The 17,568-nt window shown below is 45.7% G+C and overlaps 1 protein-coding gene across 1 annotated transcript in view; it reads left to right on the top strand.

The window, feature by feature from the left end:
* The first annotated feature begins 1,572 nt into the window (after window positions 1-1,572).
* Window positions 1,573-17,568, top strand: part of LOC308516717 (protein farnesyltransferase subunit beta) — a 62,396-nt gene continuing 46,400 nt past the window's right edge. The window contains exon 1 of the mRNA XM_081087776.1: window positions 1,573-1,790. Within this exon, the coding sequence (XP_080943902.1) occupies window positions 1,647-1,790 (144 nt within the window). The 5' untranslated portion in view covers window positions 1,573-1,646. The remainder of the gene's footprint in view (window positions 1,791-17,568) is intronic.

The following is a 17,568-nucleotide window of genomic DNA, read 5'->3' as shown; positions in this document are numbered from 1 at the left end:
TTAGGCCTTCCTGGCCTCATCCTTAGAATCTTTCTGTGCTTCTATTTGACACCAGAGACTAAGAAAGAGGGAATGGCTGGTTGTGAAATATCAAAGCGCCATTCTCTGGGTCCTAGACATGTGATTTGGAAATAAGTGGGAACAGAGTAAAATGTCCTGAGCAGGAAGTTGAGCTTGTGTCCCTGTCTATGTGGAAAGTCTGCTATCATCTTATCTTCTCCCATACACCCCACTCCCCCCAACAAGCTCTCTGGGCTCTGAATAGTTTAACTTCTTGGTATTATAGTTTTGGTGTAGTCCTTTTGATGTGGGCCTGAAAGATTCTCTTCTATTGCTTGTCCAAAACTAGCAGGGGCTTCCTAATATCACAACTTTAAATTATTTAACCCCATTCAGTAAGTTTTTTTTTTATTCTGAATACTTTCAGATTAAATATCAGAATTAATATAAACATACATATGTATATCTATGTCATGTTCTCTCAAACTTGCTGTTCCTTCCTTTTGCGCTTTTCCCCATATTGTTCACATGGATGGCTTTTTGTCATCCTTCAGGTCTCAGCTTACATGTCACTTGCTTGAAGAGACTTGCCCAATCTAATTAGTCACCTCCTACTTTAATTTCTCTCAGAAACCCTGTTTTCCTTAATTCCATGGATCACAAGACTTCATATATTTACTGTGTTCATTCACTTAATTCTGTCTAGTTTCCAAGGGCAGGGACCTTGTTTGTTTCACTCACTTTTGTGTTGCTAGGGCCTAGCACAGTGGCTGACATAGTAGGCGCTTTACAAAAAACTGATCAATAGCCCTGGTCAGGGTTGCTCAGCTGGCTGGGCGTCCTATGCACCAAGAGGTTGACTCAATCACCAGTAGGGGGCGAGCAAGAGGCAGTCACTAGATGTACTCTCACGTTGATGATTCTCTCCCTCTTCCTTACTCTCTCTCTCTAGAAATCAATAAATTATTCTTAAACACACACACATGATAAATAGATGAACGAATATTGCCTTGGTTGCTTCACTTGTGCCTTCGACTGCATTTTAGTTCTTTCTGCACAGCAACCCGGAAGGGAATAGGAGAAATTTACAACGCCCCTTCCCTTCATCACCGAGCACTGAGGTGGCAGTTCCTTTGTTGAGAAGCTGTTGGCTTCTCCTGGGCGGCTGTCACATACCCAAAGGTGCACAACAATTCTATTAGTAATAGTGTGGCTGAGGCACTCAGGAGAGCTGTCAGAAATGCGTTCAAAGTTACAATCACTGGGTTCTTGGACACTCGAGACTATTAACCACTGCCATTTACGAACAATTAAGTGATGTTGAATGAAGTGTGTGTGTATTTTTTTGCATGACAAACCAAGGCATCTTACACCATTTCTCTGAAGGGAAATTCAAATATTACACAGCCTTCCTTCCTTGAGCTCCAGGAAGCTGAGCCTCTTGCAGCAGCAACTCTGACCAATGGGGGGCGGCAGCATCTCAGTAACTCACTCCCTGAAGACTTGTAGGTAGGAGGAGAAAGACTCGCGGTCAAAACCTTTTTGACTCCATCCGCTTTCCGTAGCGCCTTAACCCGCTCGAGTTTCAATGCGCGCTGTTGTTGGACGAAGCTGAGTCCTATACACCGCCCGCTGCTCTCCTGATCATGGCTTCTCCGAGTTCCTTCACCTACTACAGCCCTCCATCTTCCTCCCCTGTCTGGTCAGAGCCGCTGTACAGTCTGAGGCCCGAGCACGCGAGGGAGCGGTTGCAGGACGACTCGGTGGAAACAGTCACGTCCATAGAACAGGTGAGATGACAGGACTAGGCGAGGCGCCCGCGCGGGGGCTTCTGGGAGTGGGAGTCCCACCCGCTGGGCCGCCCGTGTGCGGAACTTATCGCGAAACTACAGTTCCCAGAGTGCAGCGCGGAGCCTCCCTTCTGGGGAGCTCCGGGCGCCAGGGCTTGGTCTGGGGAGTGGAGCGTTTGTGGGTTGGGGTCGTTGTCAGGATTGGGCTTGGAGGAAAGCACAGTCCCTGGGTCCCCTCTGCCTTAGGAAGCGGAGAGAATCATGTTCTGTGCTTGGAGGTCAGAAGCAGCCCGGGCGGGTCAGACAGCCCACTCCATTCCGCCGGGACTTCTGGAGGTTCTGGGATGGATAGTGCAATCTCCCCACCCTACTTTTACTTTGGGGACAAAGTGAAAGAGAAACCGCCAGGCGGAGGTCATGTCATGTCACGATCTGTTTATTTCTGCCTCCAGTGCCAGGCTTGGGGCCTGCCTCGCGGGTGGGCACTGTAGTCATTCAATCATTTGAGCACCAGCAGTGTGTTGGACACAATGTTAAACGCTGGAAATACAAAGAAATAAAACAGCGCCCGACCATGAGCATGTCACAGCCTGCTTGGGGAAGCCAGACAGGAAAACAATATAGTTTGGAAAGTGTTTACAATAAAAGTATACATTTTAACTACTTGCCATCCATTCACTGAGTCCTGGAAGTAGGATGGGACCTATCACTTTGAAAAGTGTTTTAGGAATGAGTAGTGAGCAGTAGTTTTGTTTTTCTTTTCTTTCCTCAACTGTTCCCAAGTAGTTGTGAAAATGTTTGCCCATCTGTCACTAGGAGAAGTGGTCAGGATGATTCTTTGCAGCACTTACAAATAAGCGTCAGGCTGCTTACTAAAATAAGTCTCGTGGAAATCGCAGTCTCCAGGCTTAACCTTGGAGGGACCTGCTTTGACTTTCATATTTGAAGTTGGAAGCCCCCATTAAGGCAAAATTAGTAGTGATAGTTATCATATTATGTATTATGGCTATAAATACAATTATAAGTTAATAAGAAAAACAAAGGCTTGACTACACAATTATACACATAGTAGCAGAGAGAATATTATAACTGGAGATTTATGCTTCATGGATTTTAGGGTAGAAAAGGAAACCCTTATCTTTTGACTCTAGGTCCACCAGTGTGTCCTTTTCAGAGCTCTTTTGCAAAAGATGGCAAAGAACTCTCCCATCAATGAAAAACCTATAGCGTCTTTGCAGTTTTCAGAAATGATGAATTTTTGAGTTGAGATCAAGCCTTTTTCTTTGTATCTGACCTAAGACTTTTGGGTTACCTTTTATGTAGTTAACTGAATTAACCCGGCACACAAGGCTATGGGTAGAATGCTAATAGAGAAAAGGGAATAGAAATTGGTCTGTATATTTAGAGGTCAGAACAGGGACTTCCATGGTTAGAGAGGTAAGTCAAGAAAGGAACATTTATCAGGAGCCTTACTGATCTGCTCTTTTTCTTTTTCTATACTTTTTCTTCTTCAGTAGAGTGCCCCTGCTTAGTCCCTAAGGAAAGCACCAGTGCCTATATGCTAACTACCTATGCATAAATGAGTGATGCAAAAATAGCTGCAACAAGGTTCTGGTCTGCAGAAGGGCAGGCCAAGGCCTGGGCCAGGAGTGGAAACCGAGTTCTGATACGCAACATAGGTTTTACAGGGTGTCTTTCAAACGTAGGCCCGACTGTGAGGTAGATGGAAAAGAAATATTTTGTTTCCTTTCTATGTCGTATTCCAGCTCACATTTTAAAAGTCTAAGATAAAGAGTTCTAGATAGTGGGGAGATAATACAATATCTCATTTTCATGGCTGCCTCAGTGTTTTCATAATCATCATCATGTCCATTCATTGCATCCCAGCACTGTGCTTAAGGCTCTCCACACATTGTATCATTCAATCCTTACACATTTTACAGATGAGAAAACCGATGCTTAGAGGAATACTAGGTTGGTAGATGAATAATGATATATTAATAAATACCAACCTTGCTAGGAGGAGTTGTTTACAGAATATACTACTTCTATTCTTTTGGTTCTGACTGAACCATTTATTCATAGGGATTTACTCAATTTTGCGCCATTGCCAATAAAAACAAATGCTTAAAAAAACCAACAAAAACCAAATGCTTGTCACCTGCTTTCTATCTGATTATCAGGAGACTTTATTTGTTAAGCAACAATTTGATGATAGGAGTTAAACCTGTAAATCGTGGAAAGAGCCCTTAGTTATGATTCCTTCTGTTTTATTTATTCATTTTATTTTAGTCAACAAATACTTGAGTGCCTTCTATGTGTCAGGCACTGTTCTAGGCACTGGACATAAGGCACTGAACAAAAAGGGCCAAGTGGATGGCGTTATGAAACTTTTGTTCTAGGCCAGGAGGCAATCAATTAAAAAGGGGGAAACTGTTTACCTACCTACCTACCTACCTACCTACCTACCATCTATCATTTATTAGGTATGTTAGAGAGGAAAATAAAGCAGGATAAGGGAAACAGAATATGCCAGGAATGGATAGGGTGGAAGCAGGGATGGTTTTTATATAAGATGACAAGAGAAAGCCTCTGATACGACATTTTGGCTGAAACCTGAAGTAAGTGAGGGCACAAGCTACGGGGGTATCTGGGTATTAGCTTTTGTTTACTTCCCCAGATTCACTCTACCCTTCCCCCCCACCCCCTCCCTCTGCTCTGTAGATGTGCCCAGGAGGTGGGCCTGCATTGGCAGGCTCCCTTGCCTTATGGCTTCTGGTTGTATTGGGCCACGGGGAGCATGGGTAGGGGATGACAGAGAGGAAGAAGAATGAGATCAGCATATTTATTCCCTTCCTACAGGACGGCACGAGCTGTATCTCTAGACTTAAGGTCACATCTCCTATCAGGTGCCTTCTCCACCCAGCTCTCTGTGTCCATCTCCTTCTCTTCACACCTGGCCTAGGAGGGGATCAAGCCCCCCCCTGTCGCCAGCCCCCAGGCACTGCACTCTCCTCTGTGGTTTCCCTACACCTGCCCCTGCCTTTGTAACTCCTTCCTTTATAAACTCTCCTCAGAGCACCCACTTTGAATGTGCCATCTGTTCCTACCAGACTGATCCGTGACGGGAGGGTTTTGACACACTCTGACTAGCATTTCATCAGGCTCGTGCAGGCCACTGTTGAGAAATAGATTGTGCGGCGGAGAGGGTGCCGGGAAACTAGTTAGGAGGCTGTGGCAATACTGCGGGTGATGGATGATGGCTGCTTAACTCGGGGCTGTGGTAGTGGAGCAGTGGTAGTAGAGTGTCTTAGGTCAGGTCCTGGGTATTTTTTGAAGGTGTCCACCTTGACGAGTGTTTTACTGATGGATTTGATGCTTGGAGCACCTTTTATAACTCCAGCAAGCAAGGCAGGGTTGTGTTGTTGGTGGCTGCCTTCCTGTTTGTGCACCTGCAGTCACCCCATTGTAAACACTCTGCGGTTCAGGTCAGTAGGTTAAACTGGCACAGTCTCCGCGGTGGCAGGCTTGCCAGAAGCAGCTGTGTGCTGAAGGTACTACTCCTGGTTTTTTTTTCTCTCTCATAGTTTGCCTTTGAACAGAGGCAAAAGCATCCTCCACCTGAAATGGCATGATGCCATTAGACAACCTTCAGTGACATGACCATGAACTCTGAGGCGACTCTAGAAGAATTCTTAGTTTTAGTCCCTGCCCTCAGAATTCTTTTCTCTGAGGAGGGGGGAAATATGCCTGAAGCAATCACAGAATAGCTTATAAACTGCATTGCATGAGGATTTCCGGGGGTGGAAGCTAATCTGTTGTGGGCTGAGACCATCAGGACAACTTCCTTTCCTGGGGCTGGGCTGGGTTGTAAAGGATGGGGTTGGGGGTGGGAGAGCACTTCCAGTGGAAGGAGCCCATGTGAAGGAAGACTCGCCAGGAATGAATGGAGGGTGCAGTGGGTTGTGGGAGGAAATAGGTCAGGCTGGGTGGGGCTGCTGGGGGTGGGGCCGGATGGAGGGCCAGGCTGAAGAGCTGGCTTGAAGTGAGGGGCATTGCACCACTGCAGTTCCTGAAGGAAGAGCACCGGGATCCAGGAATGAATCCTGAACTCTTGCTGTTGCCTTGTTTCAAGTTAGAGCCTCCAAAAGATTATTGACTGGGGGTGGGACAAACCGCTAAATATGATCAAACTGACCAGTTTTTGTGTGTATCTAATAGAAGAGAAGAGAGCTCTGCTTGGTTAAGTAGTCAGTAGGCTAGCTCTGTGAGTCAATTTTATTAAATTCAGCATATACCATATTGCCTACAGTAAGGCAATTTCAAACATCAAAATTTCCCCCATTTTCCCTATTAAAAAGTCCCCCAAAGTGTTTTTTTGGTCAAGTTGAAAAAACATGTACTTTTAGGTATGTAGACAAACAAATCAAATGCCTACTTAAAGTAAAATTTCCTTTTTTTTGGCAGGGGAGTGGGGGAGCAAAATTTACATTTTAAAGTTAGGTACATATACCTATAATCACATATACTCTATAAAATCACACTAATTTAGAGATATGTTTTGTCCTCCTCCTCTTATTCATAAGATATTTTTCTTCAAACTCCTCACATCCATATTTGACCTTACTATTTTTATCATTACTGGAGCCACATTTTGGATTAGCTAATATGTTTGTCCAGACCACACTTTCAATTTTTTTTGAGATTCGCCCCTTGTGAGTATGGGTAAGATATTGTCATTGACTATTTTATTACAAGTTACAATTGGAATTTTCTTACAATGTGTCCAGTCTGTGTATACCTGTGGTCGCCACAACTTAACCATGCTATTACTTTTTAAAGTAATGAAAATCTTGAAAATCTTACAATGGCAACTTGCATGTGGAAGTGTGAGTTCATAGCCCAGGAATAACTACTAAATCTGTGTTTAATTTGTCTTCTTTTGCTAATATCATCAGTTTAGCTCTATAAGTAGTCAAAACCAGACCTTATTTTAGGCTGATGTGTCAACCCCAATGGAACTTTGTATTTAAGATAAAGAATTAAAAGAACTCACTATAGCAAGAGTTACTTTGTAAAGATTGCTTATAAAGTGACTTGTTTTTTCTGATAGGTATTATTTTTTTTTCTTTTTAAAAAATTTATTGTTTACATTTTTACAGATGTCTCTCATACCTCCCCCTGCTTTACCCACCTCCAGTCAACCCCTCCCCAGGCCTCCCACCACCCCCCCCCCCCCCATCCTCCACCCCCTGCCTCTGGTGAGATAATTTGTTTTTTGTTTTTTTTTAGGAAGAATCCTTGCCATATATTCCACCTATTAATGGTTCTTTTACTGAATCTTCAGAATTAGCATGAGTTTCAGGCAGTAAATCTGCTTTCTGGAAGGATCCTCCTCTGGGAGAGAGTGGGGGGATGTAGGGAAGTGATGTTCCATGATGTGAAATTGGTGCATCATGAGATTGCTCTAGGTAGAATCTGTGAAAGAGAAAGGCACCAAATGCATTAGTTGGTTTTCACGACTCACCTATGAATGAAAATTATTCTGTGGTTCTATTGATTGGATTTCTAGAAAGTTCCATGAGGTATCCTTTAAAACAGGGCTGTCCATCATTGAAAAACACAAACTAATAAACATTAGTTTCTATCATGTGTATAGATGATATGTACACATACTGATATGTAATGTGTACATATCAGAGGCCTGCGCCCTCTCGAAGTCTGGGAGCCCTTGGGGGATGTCCGACTGCCGGTGGGGAGTGGGCCTAAGCCGGCAGTCGGACATCCTTAGTGCTGCTGCGGAGGTGGGAGAGGCTCCCGCCACTGCCGCTGCGCTCGCCAGCCATGAGCCTGGCTTCTGGCTTAGCGGCACTCCCCCTGTGGGAGTGCATTGACCACCAGGGAGCAGCTCCTGCATGGAGCATCTGCCCCCTAGTGGTCAGTGTGCGTCACAGCAACCGGTCATTCTGCCATTTGGTCGATTTGCATATTAGCCTTTTATTATATAGGACTAGAGGCCCGGTGCACAAAAATTTGTGCACTCGGGAGGGAGGGGGGGGGGGTCCCTCAGCCCGGCCTGTGCCCTCTCGCAGTCTGGGACCCCTCGGGAGATAACGACCTGCTGGCTTAGGCCTGCTCCCGGGTGGCAGAGGGCAGGCCCAATCCCTAGGTGCAGCCCCTGGTCGGGCTCAGAACAGGGCTGATTGGGGAGTTGGGGCGCCGCCCCCTGTCATGCACAGAGCAGGGCGGATTGGGAGGTTGCGATGCCACCCTCAGTCACGCTCAGGGTAGGGCCGATTGGGGGGTTGGGTCACCGCCCCCTGTCACACTCAAGGCAGGGTCGATGGGGAGGTTGCAGTGCCACCCCCTGTCATGCACAGAGCAGGGCCAATCAGGGGGTTGGGGCGCTGCCCCCTGTCACGCACAGAGCAGGGCCCATCAGGGGGGTTGGGGCTCCGTACCCTGTCACGCATAGAGCAGGGCCCATCAGGGGGTTGAGGAGCTCCCCCCTGTCACACACAGAGCAGGGCGGATCAGCGGGTTGGGGCGCCGCCCTCTATCACCCACCGAGCAGGGCCAATCAGGGGGTTGGGGCGCCGCCACTGTCACACTCAGGGCAGGGCTGATGGGGAGGTTATGGCTCTACCCCGTCACACACAGAGCAGGGCCCGTGGGGGTGGCGGGGGTGGGGGGGGTGGGGCACTGCCCTCTATCACCCACAGAGCAGGGCCCGTGGGGGGGTGGGGGGGGGTTGGGGTGCCGCCACTCTATCACCCACAGAACAGGGCCGATCAGGGGGTTGGGACGCCGCCACTCTCACACTCAAGGCAGGGCCGATGGGGAGGTTATGGCTCTACCCCGTCACCCACAGAGCAGGGCCCGTGGGGGGGGGGGGTTGGGGAGCCGCACCCTGTCACACACAGAGCCGCAGGGCGATCAGGGGGTTGGGGAGCTCCCCCCTATCAGGCACAGAGCAGGGCTGATCAGGGGGTTGGGGCGCCTTCCCCTGTCACGAACAGAGCAGGGTGGATAGGGAGGTTGTGGCCTTGCCCCCTGTCACACACAGAGCTGCAGGGCGATCAGGGGGTTTGGGCGCTGCCCCCTGTCACGCTTATCCCGGTGCCGGGAGGCCTCATGGCTCCGCTGATCCCGGTGCTGGGAGGCATATTACCCTTTTACTATATAGAGTAGAGGCCTGGTGCATGGGTGGGGGCTGGCTGGTTTGCCCTGAAGGGTGTCCTGGATCAGGGTGGGGGTCCCCACTGGGGTGCCTGGCCAGCCTGGGTGAGGGGATGATGGCTGTTTGCAGCTGGTCACACACCCTTCAGGGTGGGGGTCCCCACTGGGGGGCCTGGCCAGCCTGGGTGAGGGGATGATGGCTGTTTGCAGCTGGTCACACACCCTTCAGGGTGGGGGTCCTCACTGGGGTGCCTGGCCAGTCTGGGTGAGGGACTGAGGGCTGTTTTCAGGCTGGGCGTGACTGAAGCTCCCAACTGCTCCTTTTTTTCTTTTCTTTTCTTTTTTTTTATTCTGGGCCAGCTTTAGCTTGAGGCTTGGCTCCAGCTCTTAGGCCTCTGCTGCTGAAAGTAGGTTTCTGGCCTTTGCTTACAATGTTGCGAATCTGCTGGCTGAAGTCCAGCGGTATTCGTTACAATGTTTCTTAAACTGCCCGCTCAGAGGCCTGCAGCCGCAGGCGGGGAACATTGGTTTCCTCCGTCACTGAGGCAACCAAGCCTCATGTTAGTTTCAAGCTGCCTGGCTGCCGGCCGCCATCTTGGCTGACAGTTAATTTGCATATCTCGCTGATTAGCCAATGAAAAGGGTAGCGGTCGTACTCCAATTACCATGTTTCTCTTTTATTAGTGTAGATAGTAGACCAGGAAAATATCTTTTCTTCTACCAATTTCAGGTTCTCCAGCTGGGGCCCTGTAAATTAGACTAGCCAAAGAATGTTAACCAGAAATTTAACATATACATTACCTAAGAACACATGTCGGCACCCATCCATGAGCAACCCAAAAGCGTGGTTAGAACTTGGGATTTTATACTATTTTAGGGTAAAACAAAGGAAAAGGGCTTGGGACTTCTAGGTAGGGGTGATAAGTTATGAGAAGGGAACAGGGAAAGTCCGGTGAACAAGAGTTTAGTGAGGTTTATTATGCAGATTTAAATCGAGTCTTCTCCATTGATTTGTTCTCTACTTCCTGGTATGAAGAGGGAGCTGTTACAATATTTCCTTTATAAAAGGGAAATGCATGTCCTGTTTTTAGAGCTTTCTTGCATCTCTTGGTCATTACTGGCCATCTAGAATAATAAAAGGGTAATATGCTAATTAGACCGGATGTCTTCTGGACATTTTTCCTGATGAAGCCAGGGCCGGAGGGAAGCCAGCCGGGTCCCGGGTGCCGGAGGGAAGCCGGTGCCAGCAGCGGGGGTGGCGGGGGGTGGGGGGTGGGGGGTGGGGGTGGGGGGGGGAAGGAAGGCCTACTTTTGCACGAATTTTCATGCATTGGGCCTCTGGTTACGTCATAATAGTCCATATGCCAAAGAGGTCTGTTTTGGAAAGGCATATTCTAGTAGCCCTCCAAATGGAGAATCTGACATTAGCAAACTTAAAAATGTTCTGTTCACCTAGCCTGTGTCCTGTTAAAAGCAGGGGTAAGCTTCCAACAAGCGGGTAGAATGGAACTCTGAACCACTGCGTTCTCTCTTTGCCATGTGCTAAGTGACCTGTTGCCTCGTAACTGGAGAAAATGAGAGCTGTACTATTAGTATTAGCTGTTATGTTATACCTTAAATAGGTTTAGGAGGACTGGCCTGGGAACTTGTTAGGTATAACATTGTTTTGATGGGAAAACGAGGTCTAAATAACTGACTTCCCAATGCACTTTCAGAACACAGTTTCTTTGTGTGTTGGGGCCTGCCAATCTATGTAGGATGTGGGGAAGATTGGGTGATAAGGCATCACAAAGTAAAGCACTTTCTAATCTTTTTTTTTAATTTTTAACTCTTCATTGTTGAAAATATTACATATATCCTCTTTCTTCCCCCATTGATCCTTCTAGCCTGTCCCCACCCCCTGCCCCAGGCCTTCACCACCCTGTTGTCTGTGTCCATGGGTTATACATACATACAGATGTGTGTGTGTGTGTGTGTGTGTGTATACACGTTTTTTGGTTGATCATTTCCCACCCATCCACCCTCCTTTGCCTTCCCTATGAGGTTCCGCAATCTGTTTAATCTTTTTTTAAAAAAGAAATTTATAGTTAACAAACAATACAAATACCTATAACCTAAAATGAGCAGTTGTTAGCGTGTTTTTGTTTGTTTGCTTCTGGTTACTTGTTTGAAGGAAAACAATCATAAATATAGCTAGTCTCCTCTAACTCCCTCCCAGTTCAGTTTGCCCCTCACCCTCTGTAGAAGCAATATCTATCCTGAGTTAAGTGTATATACTTCTACTTCTTCATTTTAAATCCTTCTACGCATCCATAAGCTCTGTATTTATGTGCTGTTTTTAGAAATTTGCTTAAATTGTCACACTGTCATTTTGCCTTTTTCTATTTAATGTTTTCCATCTTTATCCAAATTGATGTTTGTACATCCTGTTCATCCTATTCAGGTACTGATAAAGATAACTTTAAGGAAAAGATAAAATCATAACTTCTACAGGTAAAAATGAATGTCTTAAAATTTTTATTTTACTCATATATGAGGGAACCACACAGATGTTATGACCAGTTCAAAGAAAAAGTCAAAAGGCAAATTTATGTGGACTAAAGAAACTGACTTGCAAATGCTACAAAAATGTTTTCTCCACAGTGGCTTTTGGGAGGACATTCGGGTTGCATTTTTACAGGTATTTACAGGACTGCAGTGAGCATCTTTACATAGACCGTCTTGTGCACATGTGTGAGTGTTTCTCCAGGCATATCTCTACCTGAGCGGTAGAATGGCTGTGTTGCAGGGTCAGTGCCCTCCCAGAGTTATTGCCTGCTACCATATTGCCGTCCAAAGTGGCTTTGGCAATGTTCCAAATATCTTCTGCGCTCTTGTTTGTCTTTAAGCTTGCTTATGTTTATGTTCTTATTTGTCTTTTTTCTTATAGTTTGGGCTTTTTGAAGAAATCTTTTTCTATCTCAAGAATATGAAGATATTCTCATCTGCTTTTTTAGTGATTTGACTCACGTTTTCACGTTCAGGTTTAATCATCCTGGAATTTGTTTCTTAGGGTATGAAGTAGGAAGGTAATTTCTCTACCAACAACACTTACTTAATAGTCCATGTTTGTCAGTTTTAGTCCTTCTGCTGGTGGGTGTGAAGTGGATGAAAGGGGCCACAGGCTAACCTGACAAGTTCAGGGAAGGCCTGCATGGCAGTCTTACAAACTCTGAGACTTGAAGTAACCACACGGAGGGTCTGAAATTAAAACTTTAACTAAAAGCAGTTATGGTAGGTAGTCAGTCCTAGGCAGGTATCTTCCCTGACAAGGTCAATTTTTACCCTAACTCAGTGGTTGGCAAACCGTGGCTCGTGAGCCACATGCGGCTCTTTGGCCCCTTGAGTGTGGCTCTTCCACAAAATACCACGTACGGGCGCGCACGTACAGTGCGATTGAAACTTCGTGGCCCATGCGCAGAAGTCGGTTTTCGGCCTGGGCGAGTCTATTTTGAAGAAGTGGCCTTAGAAGAAGTGGGGGGTGTCGGTTGGTCAGACTATGGGAGATGCGGCCCAGGCGGGCTGCGGGATATGCAGCTCCGGGGAGGCGCCAAATATCAACAATGTACCTACCTATATAGTTTAACTTTAAAACATTTGGCTCTCAAAGAAATTTCAATCGTTGTACTGTTGATATTTGGCTCTGTTGACTAAGTTTGCCGACCACTGCCCTAACTAAAACTATTGTCTTTTTGCATCTAAGATAACATTTCCTTGAAATGTCAGGGTCACTTGTAACTTCCCTTTTTTCCGGATCCCTCAGGGCACAACCAGATGTCCTGGTGCCAGGACAGAGACCACAAATTCCTTCATTGTTATTGTTATCATGTTAATTGTTGACTGTTAACTATCCTGTCCCACCTAAGTGAAAGAAGTATGAGTCTATCATTTCACTTTTTATCCAATCCCAGAGGTTCCCCCCACCCACCACTTTGCTTTCTCCCACCTCTCTAATCTTTCACCAATGCATTTCATGTAACTCATCTACGTCTCCTCCTTTGATTGTAATGTATGAAGTAGGTGAAAAATTCTCTGGAGCATTATCCCAATCCTTTGAGATTCTGCTTCCCAGCAGTTGTCGACAGTTTGGCTCAAATAAACTCACAAAAATTCTTTACAGGTTTGAATGTTTTTACGTTAACACATTCAGAGGCGCCTGACTAATGTTTGGTCAAGGCGAGACTCTGTCAGGGCCTCATTGTAGAATATTTACTTTTTAAATTGCCAGGAACATTCTAACTGGTTTTGTCACCAGACAGAGACCAGGTCTGAGGTGGGTTCTTGACTTCATGCAGGAAAGATTTTATGGTATGAGTCCAGGTGATTTTGAGAGTATGTTTATTAAAGCTGGGACAGTGAAACAAAGGAAGGTCTTAAGATAGAAGAGGCAAGATCATAGCAACAGGAGGAGCCGAGGCGAGGCTGCCTTCGCCCTTTAGAAAGAAAGTCACGGAAGCAGAAGAGGTGAGCCAGCTGGGCTGTGTTCTCAGGAAACAAGTTACAGAGGCAAAAGGAGGGCCCTTGGAGACAGGTCCAGGGGGTTAGCTGCCCCTGCCCGCTGCTTCCCTGGCTGCAAGTCTCGTTGGTTCGCTTAGAGGTCAGGAGAAAGAAAGCAAGGTACACACCTGAGAAAAGAAGGGAGGCCTAGGTTGTGCCTAACGAAGAGTGAGCACTGGGTCCTTTGTCTTAAAGGTTTTTATCTGTTTTCTAAAGATGGGAACTTTAGGGGAGGTCTCAATCAGAATATTCATCAGCTTTCCAGGTGTGTCTTTTGATATGCTGATGCATCAAAATGAGGGATCAGAGTCATTCTCTGGCCAGTTTCACCTTCAAAGAATGTCACAGGAAAGGTGTGCCACGGCAGCCCGGCCAAGGGTGAACCTGAGGAGGGGCGGTGAAGGATTGAAGACAGACAAGAGAATACAGCTGGGGCTTAGTGGATCTCCTGTGCCTGGATGAAGACACAAAAGACCCAGCCTGCAAGCCGATGCTTGATTTTATAGTCTGATTAAAACAAGGGTAGGTTAACCTGTATACAAATGATCTTGTTTTGGCAACACTTGCTGCACCTCCCACAGCCCATTAGCTACTTAGGAAGGAATTAGGGAGGGCTACAAGGTCAGGCTTAACTATGCTAGGAGAGCTCTGCCCTCCGGGCTGGGACTTGTCCGTGGCCCTGCCACAGGTCAGCCGAGGCTTGACCCCAGAGCCGCTCCCTATAGCAAGGGACCAAGGGAGGTCCCCCCTGCAATGTCTGGAAAGTGTAAGCCATTTGCCCCTAAGTGTCCTTTGTTAGGGATGATAAGATGTTGCAGTTTGTTAGCTGGCTGCTAATCACTCAGCCTTATTTAGCTATCTGTCTCCGTTTCCACTTGTCAAAGAATCCTCCTAGCATCTTACTAACCTGCTACAGTTTAAGCATTTACTTGTCTACAATATATATAAAAATGCATCGAATATGTGTATGCAAATGTATTTGACTTTTCAAAAATCATTCTTATACCTGGATAAAGTAGTCATGGTGGCATCTGGGTATTGAGTGTTTTGTTTTGATTCTTAATAATTTCCTCCAACTTTTTACTATTAAAGTCTTTCAAATATACAGAAAAATTGGCAGCATCTGTTGACTCTTCACTAACCTCCCTCCATATAAAATGTCAAAAAACAAATTTTAAAAGAAGATAAAATCATGATTCATATAAAATGGACACATGTCAAAGATTTTATTTAACGCATGGAACTAGTAAGATATTGCAACTAGTTTAGAAGAGAACTCCAAGTACCACACATTTACAGTCAGATAAGGAATGCTGAAATGAATTTACAAATGGATGCAAAGCTGCTTAATAGCTGTAGGGTGATAATTAATTACATTTTACCAGATACAATTTGCATTTCTACAAGTTAGCTCCTACCTCTATAGAGTTGTGAAGTAGCCTAGTCAAGGACAAAGGTAGTGATAATGCAATGGATCATCTAGCCAGGACACAATTTTTCAGTGTGTGTGTGTGTGTACATGTGTGTGTATATGTAGATGACTAATGTTTTTCTGAATCTTTGAAAGTAAAATGAAGACATTATGACATTTCACCCCTAACTAATAAAGCCTGCATCTCCTAAGAATGGCATTCTTCTGCATCAGGACAATAACATCATACCTAAGAAAATAAAAAATAATTCTATATCATCTAATATTCAGTTTATTGTAACATTTCCCCAATTGTCCCAAGACACTTTTTATCTGTGTGTATGTATGTGTGTGTTTGTGTGTGTGTTGAATCAAAGTTTCCTTATTTCAGGCTATTTAAAATTTTTGAAGAGCTAATCCCTTGGGATTAAATCTTCTGGTGGCTCTGCTGGGGGCCTTTTTTGTAGCATTGCCTGTATCACTGTTTCTGAAACTGATCAGATGCCTTAGGCTGTCCTCCTCCTTCTCCCCAGAGAGCCATATCACGTTCATTAATATGGTCATGAACTGTGCCTTGAGCCCCTGGGAAAGGAGACTATGGGCCCTTTGCTGTTTATGCAGAAGGAAAGTGTCTGTTGTTCAGGGCTGTTAGCCAGCCTTTGGGTGGTACCCAGTTGGTCCCTGCCTTGCCTGTGAGGGTTCTCATGCAGACAGGAGAAATGAGCTGGAATAGAACAGTCCACTCCTTAGGGATGGAATGGAAGCATGGAAATTTGAGTGGACATGCTTTAGCATCCCTGTATTGAAGCTGCTTTTTGTTTTTTGAGTTTGGATTTGAGAGCTGTACAGTGTTTAGAGTTCTTTACGATTAGCCTTGGTTTTTGTTGTTGTTGTTGTTGTTTTTTAAATAGTTACCCCTCAGTTCTCCTTAAGTGAGGATTTTGATAAAATTTTAAAAGGGATTTAATTATAGATCTTGCTTATGGATGTTATGCGGTTGTTAGGACTATTTCCTTTAATTCTGTCCCAAAGGCTAAATTTCTAAACTTACTAAAGTGTTGAAAGTCCCCAAAGCTACCCGTAGGTTTGGTGATTCAATATAAAGATTCGGAGAACTCAGCATACAGTCATACTGAAGGTTATGATTTATTACAGCAAAACGCTGCAAAGCAAAATCAGCAGAGGGAAAGCCTCCTGGGGCGAAGCCTGGAAAAAACAAGGCATCAGCTTCCAAAGTCCTCTCCCACTGGAGTCTCGCAGGACGGGTGTAGTCCCTCCAGCATGGAGCTGCGAACTGGAACACGCACCTAAGTTGTCTGCCAGGGAGGCTTGATAGGGACTTAGTGGTCCCCGTTTCACTGCGGGCTGGTCACTTAGGTGGCCTCTGCCTAGTGCTTCTCAAGAGGAGAGTAGCTGCTCAGCATGCACCACGTCGTTTATGCCGTTTCGGCGCAGGGAGCCACTCCTTTCAGGTTCGGGATGGTGGGAAGCCTCCTGGAATCCCGGTTCCCACACACCAGCCAAGGTCAGCCTCTCAGACAGGCCTTTGGAAGCATCACAGTCTCAGGCCTGTCATGCTAAGTCTTTTATATTCAACTGATTTTTTTCTTTACCTTCTGCGATGCAAAGCAAAACATTTAAAAATGCTCGCATCTTCTCAGTAACAAAGTTATTCAGATTTTATATAACACTGGCCGGCTACACGGGGAGAGGTGTAGACAAAAAAAAAAGGATGTTGAATGTTTTGGTGATTACTTTGATTTTCTCCCCCCCGATGAGTACTCTTTTTTTTTTAAAGCTTTACCTGAATACATGCCTAGAGAGAGGGAGAGAAAGAATGAGAGAGAGAGGGAGAGAGAGAGAGAGAGAGAGAGAGAGAGAGAGAGAGAAAGAAACATCGATCAGTTGCCTTCCTTATGCTCCCCGACTGAGGATCAAACCCAAAACTCAGGTATGTGTTCTGATTGGAAATTGAACCATTGAACCAACACTCAACCAACTGAGCCACTCTGGCCAAGCAGTACTTTTTAATTTCTATATTAATCTGGTACTATTTATCAAAAAACAAAACGAAACAATTCAGGCTTAATGCTAAATATTATTTTTAAAGTTATAATCTAAAAACCATACTGTGTGTTCTTAGGTGATCCTTTCTATTAAAAAATATATCAGTTTCTAAAAAAAAATACATAGAATGGGGGAGAACCAAGATGGCGGCATAGGTTAACGCTGGAATTTGCTGCCTTGAACAACTACTTCAAAAGTAAAACTAAAAAACGGAACGGACATCACCCAGAACCACAGGAACGCTGGCTGAGTGGAAGTCCTACAACTAGGAGGAAAGAGAAACGCATACGGACACTCAGAGGAGGCGCAGTGCTGAAGTCAAATTCTGAGGTGCGGAGTGCGCGGAGCGGGCTGGCGGCGGAGGGTGCGGTTGGCGTTTTCAATCGGGAGGGAGTCGCAGACTCTGAGCTCCAGATACGGGCAAGTCTTTAGGGACCCAGACTCAAACGGGAGAAGCGGGACTGTCTGGCTTCTGTCAGAGCGAGTGCAGCTTTCTCTCCGAGGTTTGCAGCCATTGCTGGGACTCAGAGAGGCAGAGCCCCTGGGGACAGGACTGAGAGCCGCCATAACTGCTCTCTCTGGCCC

The sequence above is a fragment of the Myotis nattereri genome, assembly GCF_964212035.1.
Source record: "Myotis nattereri genome assembly, chromosome: 1".
Taxonomy (NCBI): domain Eukaryota; kingdom Metazoa; phylum Chordata; class Mammalia; order Chiroptera; family Vespertilionidae; genus Myotis; species Myotis nattereri.
The sequence above is the reverse complement of the archived record's forward strand: the minus strand, read 5'-3'. Positions and strand labels throughout refer to the sequence as shown.